The sequence below is a fragment of the Carya illinoinensis genome, chromosome 14, assembly GCF_018687715.1.
Source record: "Carya illinoinensis cultivar Pawnee chromosome 14, C.illinoinensisPawnee_v1, whole genome shotgun sequence".
Lineage (NCBI taxonomy): Eukaryota > Viridiplantae > Streptophyta > Magnoliopsida > Fagales > Juglandaceae > Carya > Carya illinoinensis.
The window spans coordinates 12751515-12765932 of NC_056765.1; the positions used below are offsets into that span (position 1 = coordinate 12751515).

Below are 14418 nucleotides of genomic sequence, written 5' to 3' on the forward strand. Positions count from 1 at the left end.
AGAAAAAACCCCATTAGAGGGGCTTCGAGAAAACCAGAGCTATTCAACTCATAAATTGGGATTATTTAACTGTGCTCCCCATGAAACAATGAAGTTTTCATGAAAGAAAAAAGCTGAAATCTTACAAATGCTACACCGCTTTCTACCTTTTGGTTTTTAAAGCTTCATTTCTCATATATTTTCAAAGCAATTGACCAGTCTGGATTTTACGCTTTTCCACCCAAGATGAGTTTTCAAGAATATTTAACTGAAAAAACAGATTAATTAAGGAACCGCATTTGAATGAAATGCAAAGGGAAAAAAACATTGGCAAAAACTGTACATCCATTAAAATGGAAATGAAACTACTTTTCTGAATGATTAGAAATGGAACTACTTTAAACACAAACTCTAATCAGGTTGGGCCATGAATAATTTCATGAAATAATAGGAATCATGTGCCTGCTTAGTGGGACATCAATCGGTTGGAAACAGAGTGTATATGGGTGGCTTCAAGCATAGGATAAGAACAGGAGCAACAAAGTGTTCAAAACATTTGTTGGCACATGCAGAGTGAGACATAGTGTCCTTCAAGACTTAAACACAGCGTCCTCCTTCCAAGCCAAGATAATGACTTCAATGGCTACTATATATTATAGTACTTCTGATAGTAAGTATGAATTTATTGCAAAATTGCAGTTTATTTTAATCCAACTTAAAACATGGACCACTCCTTTTTCTAGGATTAGAAAAGATAAATGAAGACCAGAAACATCAAAACTACATAGGAAGTAATTCTGGAGTCGAATCCAGATTTTGCCATTGAGTTGAACAGTTCATAATGCTGCATGCAGTGCAAGCTCAGTGCTGGACAAAATGATACAAAACTCCACACAAAATGATACAAAATTCCCATAAAACATGACTCAACCAAATGCATTATGATCTTTATCTTCGATCCTACTAAAATGCTGCCATAATTCTGATCTACCCTGAAATATTTTCTGTGTGATAGGAGGGCGACTTCTAGGACTAGCTGTAGGCAGATGGCTATCCAAACTTGGAGGCATAGAGCTGTCCAAATGCATCGCATCGGGGATTGATTTAGACCCTGACGAAGGTATAGTAGCAGTGGGTTCCATCAGGCTCAACTGCAATCAGATAAAGCAAGCATCATTAACAATTTAAAGAACAAAGCACCATCCATCAGAAATAAAACATGTTTTCAGACCATAAGGAAAACACAAGCATGTGAAAAAATTATAAGAGACTATTTCTATTGGAAAAAGAGACTATTATAACACTAGCCCTGGAGATCAGAAAAAGAAAAAGAACGATTATTCAAGCAATACATCGAAGTCATGCATCTAATTCAGTACAAATCTGCCCAGATTTCTAGCAGTTGCCATATTTTCTTAACGATAATTAAAAGCAACCTTCCAACCAGGTCTTCCATTCAGCATACTCCTAACATCATAGATCGGTGGCCTAAAATCTGCCCAGATTTTAATAATTCATATCTTTATATATTATGCATATGCAACTATGATTATATTAGTTCTCTCTCTTCTTCTTTTTTTAAATCTTATTACAGGCTGAATTATACCATTTTCATTTATACCTTCTGCACCAACTTCTCTTTGCAATCTTTGCCATACAACTAACTACCTCTCTATAAATGGGAGAATTTATTTCTTTGTACAACCTCACAGATTGGGTTGCTTATTACAATATCGTTGAAAACTTTCTCGTTTCAAGTATTCCACCTAATGTGTACTCGGCCCCCACTCCTATTGATCAAACCTAACCACCTGGTCTTCTAGTAACCCTCCTTAACAAGGAAAGGGTAAAAAAAAATACCATATAACATCTCTACCCCACGCTCAGATTTGATGGGTTAAATGTGCCTTAAAGCTTCAAAAAGAGAAGCATGTTTCACATCAGATTTAGCCCCCAAACAAACACACATATTTGCACAAAACCTCCATCCAAACAAACAACACACAAATTTGCATTTTCAGCCAAGCATTTAGCATTGAAAATCAAAAAACTATAATACCCAAAATCCAACAACCAGTTCAGATCAACCACACCTTCGGTCAGAGAAATCCTCCTTAGGGCTGCGACTGCAAGGGACTAATGGAGCTGAGAGGGAGAGCAATGGAATTCATAAATGGTAAACACAGACTCACAGTGATTTGTTTTCAGATTTCAGAGGCAGAGCAGAGGCGCAGAGCAATGGCATTCAATTTCAAGGGAGAGAAGAGTTCTGTGGAAGGATCAAGGAAGTATGTAAAACGAAGCAAGGGGGACTGGACCAGTTTTCAGTTATCAATTAACTGACCTAACTGTAGTATTTCGGAAGCACAACAGGAGCTCCATTTTTTATTATTTCATTCCGAGTCAGGTAATTCGGTGCAGAAAATTCGGGAATTTTGGGTCAGTTCGGGTTGACAGGTTAAATGAACAGCCCTATTCTTTCATGAAAAGTGAGTCATGAATAAAATCAAGAATACTGTGCACCTTTTTTTTTTTTCAAAAAAGTAATGTAACTTGCATTTACAATTGGTAATCTATAGTACTAGTTCAATTGAAGGAATCCTAACTTCGTTACATATAATTGCACAGGTTCGCGACTAGTGATTATCTAATCATTGAGTCAGTCTTGGTCAACTTCATACATTAGTTCAAGCTGTGGACCTCAAAATTTTTGGGGTTGCACCCCTTCTATCCATCATGTTCAGCAACCTCTTAGCCTTGGCAATATGATTCATCTCACATAATCCACTCAGTAACTTGTCACACGTACATAAATCAGCAATAAATCCTTTCTTCTCCATCAAAACTTGCAACTCAAAAGCTTCATTAACCATCCCTTGGTTGCAAAAACTGTCGATTAGAGTGTTAAACATGATACTGTCCAGTTCTATTCCTTTGGTATGCATGTCGTTTACATATGCCATTGCCATTCCCATTTCTTCAGCCTTGCAAAGACCGCTTATCAGAGACCAGTAAGTATCAGCATTAGGAAGGATGCTTCTTTTTGTCATTTCATCAAACATGAAAACTGCACCGTCCATAGATCCTAATCTACAATAGCCATGAATAATCAAATTGCACAAATACGCATACACTTTTAAACCTTTGTCATGCATGTCAAAAACCAACTTTTTAGCTTCGTCAACCTTCCCAAAACTCGTAAATCCATCTATCAATATTTTGTACGTGCGATCATTGAATGCCAATCCTTCCTTGTCCATCAAAAGCAAAACCATATCCAACTCCCCAAAATTCCGTGCCTTGGCACAAGCATCTGCCATTATATTGAATGTTATAATATTTGGTTTGATTCCTCTACCAATCATCTCCTCCACCAATTCCCTACCCCTCTTGACCTCTCCACCCCTATACAAGCACTCCACCACGATTGTCAAAGAAAACACGGAAACCTCAATGCCCGACTCGACCATTCGATAAAAGAAGTCTAAAGCCAATTGCATATGATCAGACCTTCTGAGGGCAAGCAAATGTACAGTACAAGTCCTCTCGTCCATCTCAATTCCATTATTCTTCATATATTCAAAAACTTCCGAAACTACATCGAACATGTTACAATCAGAATAAATCTTAAGCATAGAATTGAAAAATTTTGTCAGCACTTTGGGGTCACTGCAGCAATTCCAAACCGTAGGAGCAAGTACAGAAAATGGGTACCTGGGGTTTTCGCCAACCGAAACCCATTTTATGGTTTTCTCAGCATCGGAGAACCTTCTCTCTCTGAGAAGCCTGCAAATTAGGGTCAAGTAGGCTTGCAGGTCAGGCTCGAAGGATATAAGAGATCGGTTCCGGATGAGAAAGTTAAAGAAACGTGAGCATTTTGAGGATTTGAGCTCTGGATCCGTAAGAATGTGTAGGAGTGTGGTGGGGCTGAGACACGACAGGAAGGAAGCAGTATCGGTGGTGGTTAAGGGTTTGGGAGCTGAGGAGTTTAGGGTTTGGGAGATGATTTCTGTAAGGGCTTGGTGGGGATTAGGGCAGAGGTTGGGCCGATGACTTCTCTTGAGGGTTTTGAGGGTTTTCAGGTACTTTTGAAGAGCCATGATTTGGGTTTACGCCCATCCTCAACCCTAGCTACCCTGCAGCTGATATTCATTCCTCTCAGAAATCGGAGCTGAAAGACGAGTAACCCGTGTCCGACCCGTTTATTGAATCTGTACGATTTCCCTTAAAAATGGATGAAAATGCATTCGTGAGATTTGGATGCACAGTGCACACGGAATGAATATTATGTCTCCAATTAAAAGAATAATGTTATATGAGAAATGCTTGCATTTCTTCCAACAGTATTTTTTATTTTTTTAATGATAAAGAAAATATTTTTTTAAGGATGTTATGAATTTTTTTAAAAATATATATATATTTAAAATAAAACCCCAAAAAAATGAATGAAAAAAAATAATAAAAAAACATTTTTTACCTTTCTCAATAGATCAAGCCTTGGGCTAGATCCCTCGAGAGATATAGCAATACTCAATATTATATATATATATATATTTGTATGATGTGTTGTATAAATGTTTTTAAAAAAATTAGAATGTATTATTACTTATTAGAATATTAATTTTTTTCATGAAATTTTGTATTTTTTATTTTTTTTTAAAACAATTATATGATATTTATACACTCCACGAATATAAATATTATTTTTTAATTAAAAAATACAAAATATTATTACATCTCAAATTAAAAAATTTTAAAAAGATATATATTTAACGTAAACTAGTACTTGAACACACAAAAATATGAAAAAAAAAATTATTATTTTTTGTTTATATTTTTAATTTTATGTGGTGTCACGTTAAGGAGAAAAATGAATGGTATAAATTATGAGCCAAAGTAGTATTTGATTAAGGCATAATAGAATTATGAGATAGATGAAAATTATATGAATATTAATGAAATGATTTATAAACAGTAATAAAATGGTTTGTGATAGGAGTTTTTATTGGGTTTAGGAAAATAAAAAAGAAAAAATTGAATAAAAATATTATAAAATTTAAATATTGTTTGAATATAATTTTTTAATATTATTCATGTTTTAAAATTTGAAGATGTTGTACTATTTTTTTTTTTACAAGTTTGAAAAAATTGTAATATTTAGATCATGATTAAATAAAAAAGTTAAAAATTTGAAATTAAAAAGTGTTTTGTCTTTGAATATTTTTTAGAAGGAAATTATGAAAAGTTATGAGATGATTAGATAAAAGAATTGTATTATTATTATTATTATTTTTGTAAGTTTGAAAAAATTGTAATAATTAAATAAAAAAAATTAAATATTTGAAATTGAAAAGTATTTTAGATTTAAATGATCTTTGAAAAGCAAATTATGAAAAATTGTGAGATGAAATGAGATCATTATGAAATGCCCAAACTAGGGATGTAACCGGTCTGATTTAGTCTAGTTTTAGATAAAATTTAGAACCGAATCGGTATGTATCGGTTTTGTATTTTTTAAAACCGATTACGCACCAGTTATTCTCCTAAACTAGTACTTCGGTTTTACCGATTTTCAGTCCAGTTCGGTCTAGTTTTACTGGTTTTAATTAGGACTGTCCATCCGGGTTCCGACCCGAAAATCCTGGTATACCCAAACTGGAATCCAGATTTGAAACCCGGGCCGGAACCCAGACCGAATTAGCCCGGGTCAAATCTGGGCCTGAACCCGGGTTTTGTAAAACCCGGATTCCGGGTTCCGGATTAAACCTGGTTTTTTTTTTTTAATTCTTTAAAAGTATAATTTTTTTTTAAATAAAATTGAATATCATATTAAAGATTTTTAAAATCAATGTTGAAAAGTATAATTCTCTTTATGTAAAAGCCTATATTTATTATAGAAATTTAAAAAAAAATGTTGAAAATCCTACTTTTTTTTCTTTTAAAAAGCCTATATTTTGTGAAAATTTTTTTAAGAGGTAATGTTAAAAAGCATAACATTGTCCAGAATAATAAAATATATAAAAATGAAAAACTTAAATGCATGCAATCCACTACATATTACATTACATTACAAAATATAAAATTATAAGATATGAGTTACATATCAATAACATAGTCTTCCATGTGATTTAATCACGCCAAATAAAACTTCAAGTATATTCGTTGTAGCCACCCAAACGGAAGACAACCGTCACATTGAATTCCTAATGTATTCTCTGCAGCCACCCAAACTGAAGAGTAAGAATATATTTCAACAGAAAAAAACACAAACTAGGGAAAAAAACACTAAATTATCCATTTATATAACTGGGTGAATAAAAACAAGAGAGATAAAACTAAGGATATCAAGAGAAAAACAATCAAACCACACAAAATTAGTAACTATATTATAAAATCCAAATAACTACTAGAACCATTAAATACACAGACTGGAGGGAAAAGATTCCTATTATTTTAGTTGAAATTTGTTCTGGATTTATCAGATGCAATATATTAATAATTGTGCAGTATAAATGGCACATGACGCTTGAAGAAGTTGGAAGTTAGAATATAACACAATCATAGAACAACTTTCCCAAAGCGAAGGGAATAGTCGAAACTAGAGTATATTATCTTAAAACATATAAATGATTTAATTAAAACTAAATACTGGTTCTTACACTGTTAACTCAAGAAATAGACAAAATGACAACTACTGTTTGGATAAAGAAGTAGTCATGTGAAATTTTTTTTCATCAGAATAGATGACTTGCATCAGAAACAATGAACAGGATCTTTGCAGCTATTGTGAAGTAGTAAAAAATAAAAACACAATAATGAAATTTACCCCTGCCAACTCTGCCAGCTTTGGATCCTCAATCTTGAAAGTAAATAAGCTTGGCACTGGATCAACAATTGAATGATTGAGCTGAGCTACAAGCCTATAACCCTTTAAGAAGGACAAGAAAAGTTGATCAAGAAAAATAATTCATATACATGCAAATAAAACTAAACCACTTTTCATCACAACCTGAGGACTACTACCACTAGAAATCAATAGATAATCAGCTTCAACATATTCAACATAATCGATAGTCTGCTTCTCAATCTTAAGAAGGAATTTTCCCAAACTGCTAGCAAAAGCGGTTGTCACAACTTTTTCAGTCTGCAGAGAAACTAACCGAGCTCACATTTTAGAATAGAAAGTTGACAATATATTCCATCATATTACTCATCAAAAAGAAAACCCATCATTTTACATAGCAAGCATTGAACTATGGCACAGATGGTGAGATACACAAGTCTGGTAATTTATGAACTTAAGACTTTTTGGTGATTTACTAACTCAAATCTGTGATATAAGATATAAATACTGCTTTCTTATCACTATATTTTTTTAGCATTTTATTTTCCCTTACAAAAACAATCTGTGATTTATACGGTGTGAGGTTGTTAAAAAAATTGTGCATTAGTACCATATCCATTCATAAAATGCTAACAAGAAATTAACATTTAGTAAGGCATGAGGGCATCCATTCTAAAAGAAATGCCATGGGAGCTGAACAAACCACAGGAAAGATATTGTTGCTATTGCTCCTTCTGTCGCCATAGCCTAACATATTGTTGCTATTGTTCCTTCTGTGGCGATAGCCTAACCTTCTTTTAGAAAATCAGGATTCCAGCTCTTGCAAACAATGAACATGCACAGTTATATTTGTTTTCAAACCCTATATACTAGGGTTCAGTGCAAAGTGAAGTCAAGGGAAAACTATAACACTATTTCTAGAAAACCCAAATATAAAATTTGGTACCTCTATTTCTAGGAAACCCAAATGAGCAGAGACAAAAAATAAATAATACTACATGTACCAAAGCCATACATATGGTACCTCTATTTCTAGAAAACCCAAACAGATGGAAAAAAAAAAAAAAAAAAAAAAAAAAAAAAAAAAAGAGGCAACATATAAGAAGAGAAATCCCTTAATGCTATTGGCAGAGAAGAAAAAAAAAATAGAGAAGAAAATAAACCCTAATGCTATCAGTAGTCTAAGCTAAACAAACACATTACAGAAGCATCTACTTACATATATCGGCACGATGATGACGATGAGGCACGAGGATGAAGAAGCTAGAGTTTCGGAGAGACTCAAAGAGGGACGATGGCTATGGTTTCGGAGAGACTGAGAGAGGGTTCAGAGCGAGGGAGACCCACTTCGCATCGCAGAGAGAGAGAGAGAGATATATATATATATATCGATCTGAAATGGGGGGGTAGAATTAGGGTTTTTTTTTTCAGTTTATAAACGAGTACCGGATTTTAAATCCAGATCCGTACCAGACCGGATTAATCCAATTTTCTCAATCCAGTTTCCGGCCCGGATTTGACCCGGGCCAAAAATCGGAACCGGAATCGGCTGGATAAAATCCGACCCGCATGAACAGCCCTAGTTTTAATGTACTATATTATATATTATATAATATAATATAATACAGTATATTATAATATATAATACTATAGTGATAATATATTGTAATATATTATAATTGTATTATAGACTATAATGATATATTATAATATATAGTGATATAGTATTAGTATAACTATTAATACAATAAGCAAATGGATATAAGATTTTAAAATTTAATATTATATTAATTAGTAATTTATCATATAATACAAAACTATTTTATATATAATTATATATTATATATAAATATTATATATAATTATATATTATATATAAATATTATATATAATATAAAAAATTAAAATATATATATATAAATCGGTCAGGTCCGGTCCAGTTTTAGAAAAAGAAAAATTAGAATCGGACCAATTTTGACCAGTTTTAAGAAAACTAAAACCGATACCGGACTGAACCAATCTTGGGACTGGACCGATGCCACCGGTTTGATCCAGTCCGGTCCGGTTTACCAGTTTATCGATTTTTTTTATACCCCTAGCCCAAACAGATCCATTTAACAAAAACACTTGAATTTTCATGTGATATCCTGTATTTTAGTACATTTTAATTGAATGAATTTTCTATTTAATTTAAAGATTGATTCTCTTATTTTAAATTTAGCGTATTTCTCATTGGTTTATTTTTTTATAATTTTTAAATTGTGAAATTTATTTTGTTATACTTTCTTAATGTTAATTATTGTTTGTATTTAAATTACGCTTTAATTTAAATTAGTTTATTTTTGGGCTTTTTATTTTCTACTGTTACATTTTTCTCTTACCATTGTTTTAATTTCTTTACTTGTTGCTGCAATTTTTAAAAATATAATTAATTTTATTAAGTTTTAATAATATTTCACTTTTTTAGGTTTTGTGTTTTCCTATTTTCTATACATATTTAGGTATTCGTAAAATTTTTTGATATTTAAAATCATTTATATATAAATTGTTCAATGTCTTTTAATTATGTATTTTTACAGAATTTTTTGGCGTGACATTTAAATATTGTGTGCCAATTTTTTATTCACTCACACATAATATTAATATAACATGTCGCGATGCACCTATTAAAAAATTAACTGAAAATTTTTGGAATTAGCTAATTGATAATTTTAAAAAATAATGTCATTTTGTTTTTTAATTTTGATCACTAACGTATTTAATTTTTTTATTTATTAAATAAGGAAGTGATTATTAATATATTAATATTTTTTTATATTTTTAAAAATTTTTAAAAATATTAAAAAAAATATAAATAAGAAAAATACAAAAAATTAAAAAATTAAATTTTATTTATAGGGCGTTCCCAGCCGTCACTGCTTACCCTAGCTGTACTTATTTTTAAAACCAATGGACCTATTATACCAATGTCAAAAATTGGTTTTACTTTTTAAAATGACTGAAAACAAGTTATTAATATTATAATTAACCCTATTATAGAATTTTAAAAAAAAATGTTGTTTTTTTATAAATAATTTTTTATCTTTAATTACAAGGATCAAGATATATGTACTTATAATTTTATTTAAATTTTTACGTACAAAACTCATTTTATCAGTATTTTTTTTAAATTCAAATTTTAAATTTTAAATTTCATAAATTATAATTTATCAATAGTTGATACATAAATAATTAAGTTTTGAGAAGCGTTATAACCATAAAGAAATCACATAAAAATAATTCATAAACTGACGTAGTTACATATGATTCACCAGATCTGCTTTATAATAAAAATATCTTTAAAAACGATTAGAGTATTTCTTTTAAATTTTTCTAAAATAAAATTAGTATTTTTCACACACACGATCAAGACTAGGACGTGCTGTATTAGGATGTGAACGTTGGGGACAAAATTATAAAAGAAAATTAAATTTGAGGGGAAAAATTAATTTTTATTGAGTTTATTTTATAAAATTAAATACGTAGAAGTCTATTTATAAATTAAAAAAAAAACAAAACAAAACAAAAAAACAAAGTTTTTATGGATATTTTTTAGGGGACCGAAAATCTGAAGCCCCCGAAAGGGCTACATACTTCCAACCAAGAAGGCTAGCATTGCTCTTACAAAGAATTGAGCAAGAACTTTGATCGGACACTTCTCGCCGGATCCCAACTGTGTCTAAACCAAAGCCCGCCAGCAAACACAACTCTGCATGCACGACACACGTTCTCCTCAAGAAAACAGTATATTTTGCACTCATTTTTTTTTTTTTATTTTTAAGAAAAAAATCATGTATGGTTTAATTTTAGATGTTGAAGCGAAAGACTTTGTCTGGTCGGATGATACTTTCTTGCCGGATCTCAAAACTGTGTCTAAACCAAAACAAGCCAGCAAACGCATAAACTCTGCATGCACGACACGCGTTCTCCTCAATTCTCTCCCGCCTCTCTTCTTAAACCGCACCTGGCCTAGCAACAGAAACTCCATAGAGAAAGTACTCGGCTATCGTGTGAAAGATGAAGGCAAAAATGGGAAACAGAGCAGCCCTTTTGGTACTACTCCTTGTACTGTGCTATGGAATGGCGAAGGCAATGGCTATAAGTTTTGCTGAAGAAGAAGACTTTGGTCGGGAGAAGGAAGAGAGGGAAGAGTGGGAAGAGATGGAAAGCAGAAAAGAGAGGGAACAGAGGTGGAGAGAAAGAGAAGAGAGCGAGGAGGAGACAGATGACTGGTTCTTGTTGCAAGATTCAAAGTCTGTGATAAGGACCGAGGCAGGGGAGATGAGTGTGATAAAGAGCCTTGGGGGAAAGATTTGGGATAGGCCTTTGCATATTGGATTCATCACCATGGAGCCACAAACCCTATTTATCCCTCAGTATCTCGACTCCAGTATGATCATCTTCGTCCGGAGAGGTGCTGACCATAATATTTTTCTCTCTTTTTCCTAACCCGGAACCATCTAATCTAACTCTAGATATTTGAAAGACAGTTGAAAAAGAGAGTTGCATGAGTTTTGCTACCCTTCTCTCTGTTTTTTGTGCTTATAATTTTCACTTGATTAGTGTTTTGCACACTTAAAACATTATATATTGATGATATGCGATATATAATCATGTGATGATTGATTTGTTTGCGTAATTGGTTGCAGGGGAAGCAAAAATTGGATTGATATACAAGGATGAACTGGGGGAGAGGCGATTGAAGGTCGGTGATTTGTACCGGATTCCGGCCGGCTCAGCATTCTATTTGGTGAACACAGCAGAGGGCCAGAGGCTTCACATTGTTTGCAGCATTGACCCTTCTGAGAGCTTGGGCATCGGTACTTTCCAGGTATAATAAATAGAGTTTACTTGGCAAAAGAAGAAAGAAAATCCGTGGTTTTAGGTTTTGCTGTCTCCATGCTCCTTGGAGGACATTAGTTGGTCTGTGGATGAGTTGACCCCATAACCAAAGTATATATGGCTTTGTGTTTGAAACTGGATACATTGGACGTGGGAACTTGGTCGGATAAGATTTATCTTATAAACATATAACATGATGATCAAAAGTAGGGCAAATGTCAAGACATGCTTGGTGACAAGACAGCAAGTGGTTCATTGATCGGATCTGATCTTACGTTGTTTTTCACTTTTTGCAGTCTTTCTTCATTGGTGGAGGAAAATATCCAACATCTGTACTAGCTGGATTTGAACGCGAAACGCTTTCAAATGCATTTAACGTGAGCAATTACACACTTATTTATTAGCCATCAGATTCAACAAATATCACACCAAAAACATTCCCTAGAGCCTAGAGGCATACTAAAACCTTCCTCTTAACATAACGTCCATTACAGGTTTCATTCTCAGAAGTACGAGATATCTTGAGCAGACAGAGAGAGGGACCCATCGTGTACTTGCCGGAGTCTCATTCGCCAAGCACTTGGACCAAGTTCTTGCACATGAAAGAGGGAGACAGACTGCAGCACCTCAAGAAACTGGTGGATTTCCATGAACCTCGTGATGATGAAGAGGAAGAAGAGCAGCAGCAGCAGCAAACTTGGTCATGGAGAAAGCTCTTGAATTCTGTGTTGGGAAAGGAACCCAACAAGAGGGGCGATAAGAGAACCCGAAGAACCCCGGACTCTTACAACCTCTACAAAAGACGCCCCGACTTCAAAAACAACTACGGATGGAGCGTTGCCCTTGATGAATCTGATTATACCCCTCTCAAACACTCCGGCATTGGCGTTTTTCTCGTCAATCTCACTGCGGTAGTCTATTATTTCAGATTCATATATTTTTGAACGATCCAAGAAAACATCTTGATGTGCGTTTTCTTGGCAGGGATCGATGATGGCGCCGCATGTGAATCCGACGGCAACGGAGTATGGGATTGTTTTGAGCGGATCTGGGACGATACAAATTGTGTATCCAAACGGAACCTCGGCAATGAATGCTAATATAAGCGAAGGAGACGTGTTTTGGGTGCCGAAGTATTTCCCGTTCTGCCAGATTGCATCCAGAAATGGTCCGCTCGAGTTCTTTGGATTCACGACATCGGCGCGCAGGAACCGGCCGCAGTTCTTGGTGGGTGCAAGCTCAATTCTTCGGACCATGCTAGGCCCTGAGCTTGCGGCTGCGTTCGGTGTCAGCGAGGAAAAGTTGCAGCGCTTTGTTTATGCTCAGGAAGAGGCTGTTATCTTGCCTTCGCCTAAGGCGGCACCACCGGACGAGAAGATGAAGCCCAAGGAAACAGGAGAGGAGGAAAAAGAGAAGGAGAAGGAGATAATGTTCGAGGAAGCGCCGAAGGTCATTACTGAAATGATTATGGGTTTTGCTTAGAAAGAAAGCTAATTTAAGCTGTTATTTTAACTATTTTGTCATATATAGTTTGTTCATCATCCACTTCAATAGTTGTGAATAAGATCAGACTTGATGTGTTTTTCTTTTCTAATTTGGTTAATTTACTTGCATCTTTATGATCCCTAGGAACATTTTTCTCATTAATTTGACCTGAATTTTATCTTCTCGACCCAGTGTGAATTCTATGAAAAAAAAAAAAAAATTACAATTATATACTTGTATCTGGTCAAGTGTAGGGCTGAACAGCGTTGTTGATGTAGCCAGATCGTCTAAACAAGTGAATTAATTTCATTGCATTTTTTTTTAGTAACTCTAATCTCTCCTTGTCAATTTCAAATATTATTATTATTTAATAAGGGTGTAAATTGGTCTGGTTCGGTCGAGGGTGATGGGTCCATCATTTTTTTTTAATCTGACCGAACATTCATAGGGACCAGTCCGTTCGGTCCAGTCTAATTATTATTTTTTATTTTTTTATTTTTTTTAAATAAATTAATTAAAAAAATTTATTTAAATTACTAAATTAAAATTAAGTAAATCATTATTGTAGATTATGTAACTAACTCATTAAAAAAATATTTTATATGGTCAATGCTAATAATTTTCAAAAAAAAATAAATTAGATGAAAATTATATCATTCATTTATATAATTACTATATATAAATAATATATTAAATTATTAAAAATATTTTTCAAAAATATATATAAGGTTCGATCCGTTTCCAGTCTAGTCTAAAATTTATAGATCCCAAGACCAGATCAAATGTCAATCGGTCCACACATTTTAGGACCAAGATTGACCAGTCCCAACTTCGGTCCAGTCCAATCTGGACCAACCAACTTATAGCCCTGATTATTATCCAAAAAGTTCAATGCATCATGCTTACGAGGTGGTATTTATCATAGTTTTAAATTCCGTTAGGTTTCAACATGAATTTTCCTTTCCGGTCCAATATTTGGTATACCATACTTTCTTGTTTCGTTTCACTCCAAATCCTAACTCATTTCGGCCATTCTAGTCAAATTTAGGTCAAAATTTGGTATTTCGAGTCCTATTCTGTTTTGGACTGTTTTGTAATTTTTTTTGTATTTGGATGACATTTTTTTATAAATTTTACATATAGATGATATTTAATTAATTCTTGAATATAAAATATATTTATATAATTTTAATTTTTTTGTAACTTTAAATATGTCCCCTCATTTTTTT

At 33.3% G+C, this 14418-nt stretch overlaps 2 protein-coding genes across 3 annotated transcripts; one reads left to right on the forward strand and one right to left on the reverse strand.

Moving 5' to 3' along the window:
- Nucleotides 1-760: 760 nt before the first annotated feature.
- Nucleotides 761-4233, reverse strand: LOC122293920 (pentatricopeptide repeat-containing protein At2g28050). 2 transcript variants are annotated; one of them, XR_006237397.1, is made up of 2 exons: nt 2073-4232; nt 761-1130 (listed from the first exon to the last, which is right to left on the reverse strand). XR_006237397.1 is itself a non-coding variant. In XM_043102383.1 (2 exons), the coding sequence occupies exon 1, from the start codon at nt 4077-4079 to the stop codon at nt 2667-2669; it is 1413 nt and encodes a 470-aa protein (XP_042958317.1). In that variant the 5' UTR covers nt 4080-4233; the 3' UTR covers nt 761-1130; nt 2661-2666. The 2 variants fall into 2 exon arrangements, 1 of the variants encoding a protein (XP_042958317.1); XM_043102383.1 differs by having other exon boundaries at nt 2661-4233.
- A 6603-nt stretch (nt 4234-10836) lies between these two features.
- LOC122293921 (vicilin-like seed storage protein At2g28490) lies at nt 10837-13298 on the forward strand. Its single transcript, XM_043102384.1, has 5 exons — nt 10837-11276; nt 11512-11693; nt 12001-12081; nt 12199-12615; nt 12689-13298. Exons 1-5 carry the CDS (start codon nt 10880-10882, stop codon nt 13184-13186), a joined length of 1575 nt encoding a protein of 524 aa, XP_042958318.1. The 5' UTR covers nt 10837-10879; the 3' UTR covers nt 13187-13298.
- The last annotated feature ends 1120 nt before the right edge of the window (nt 13299-14418 follow it).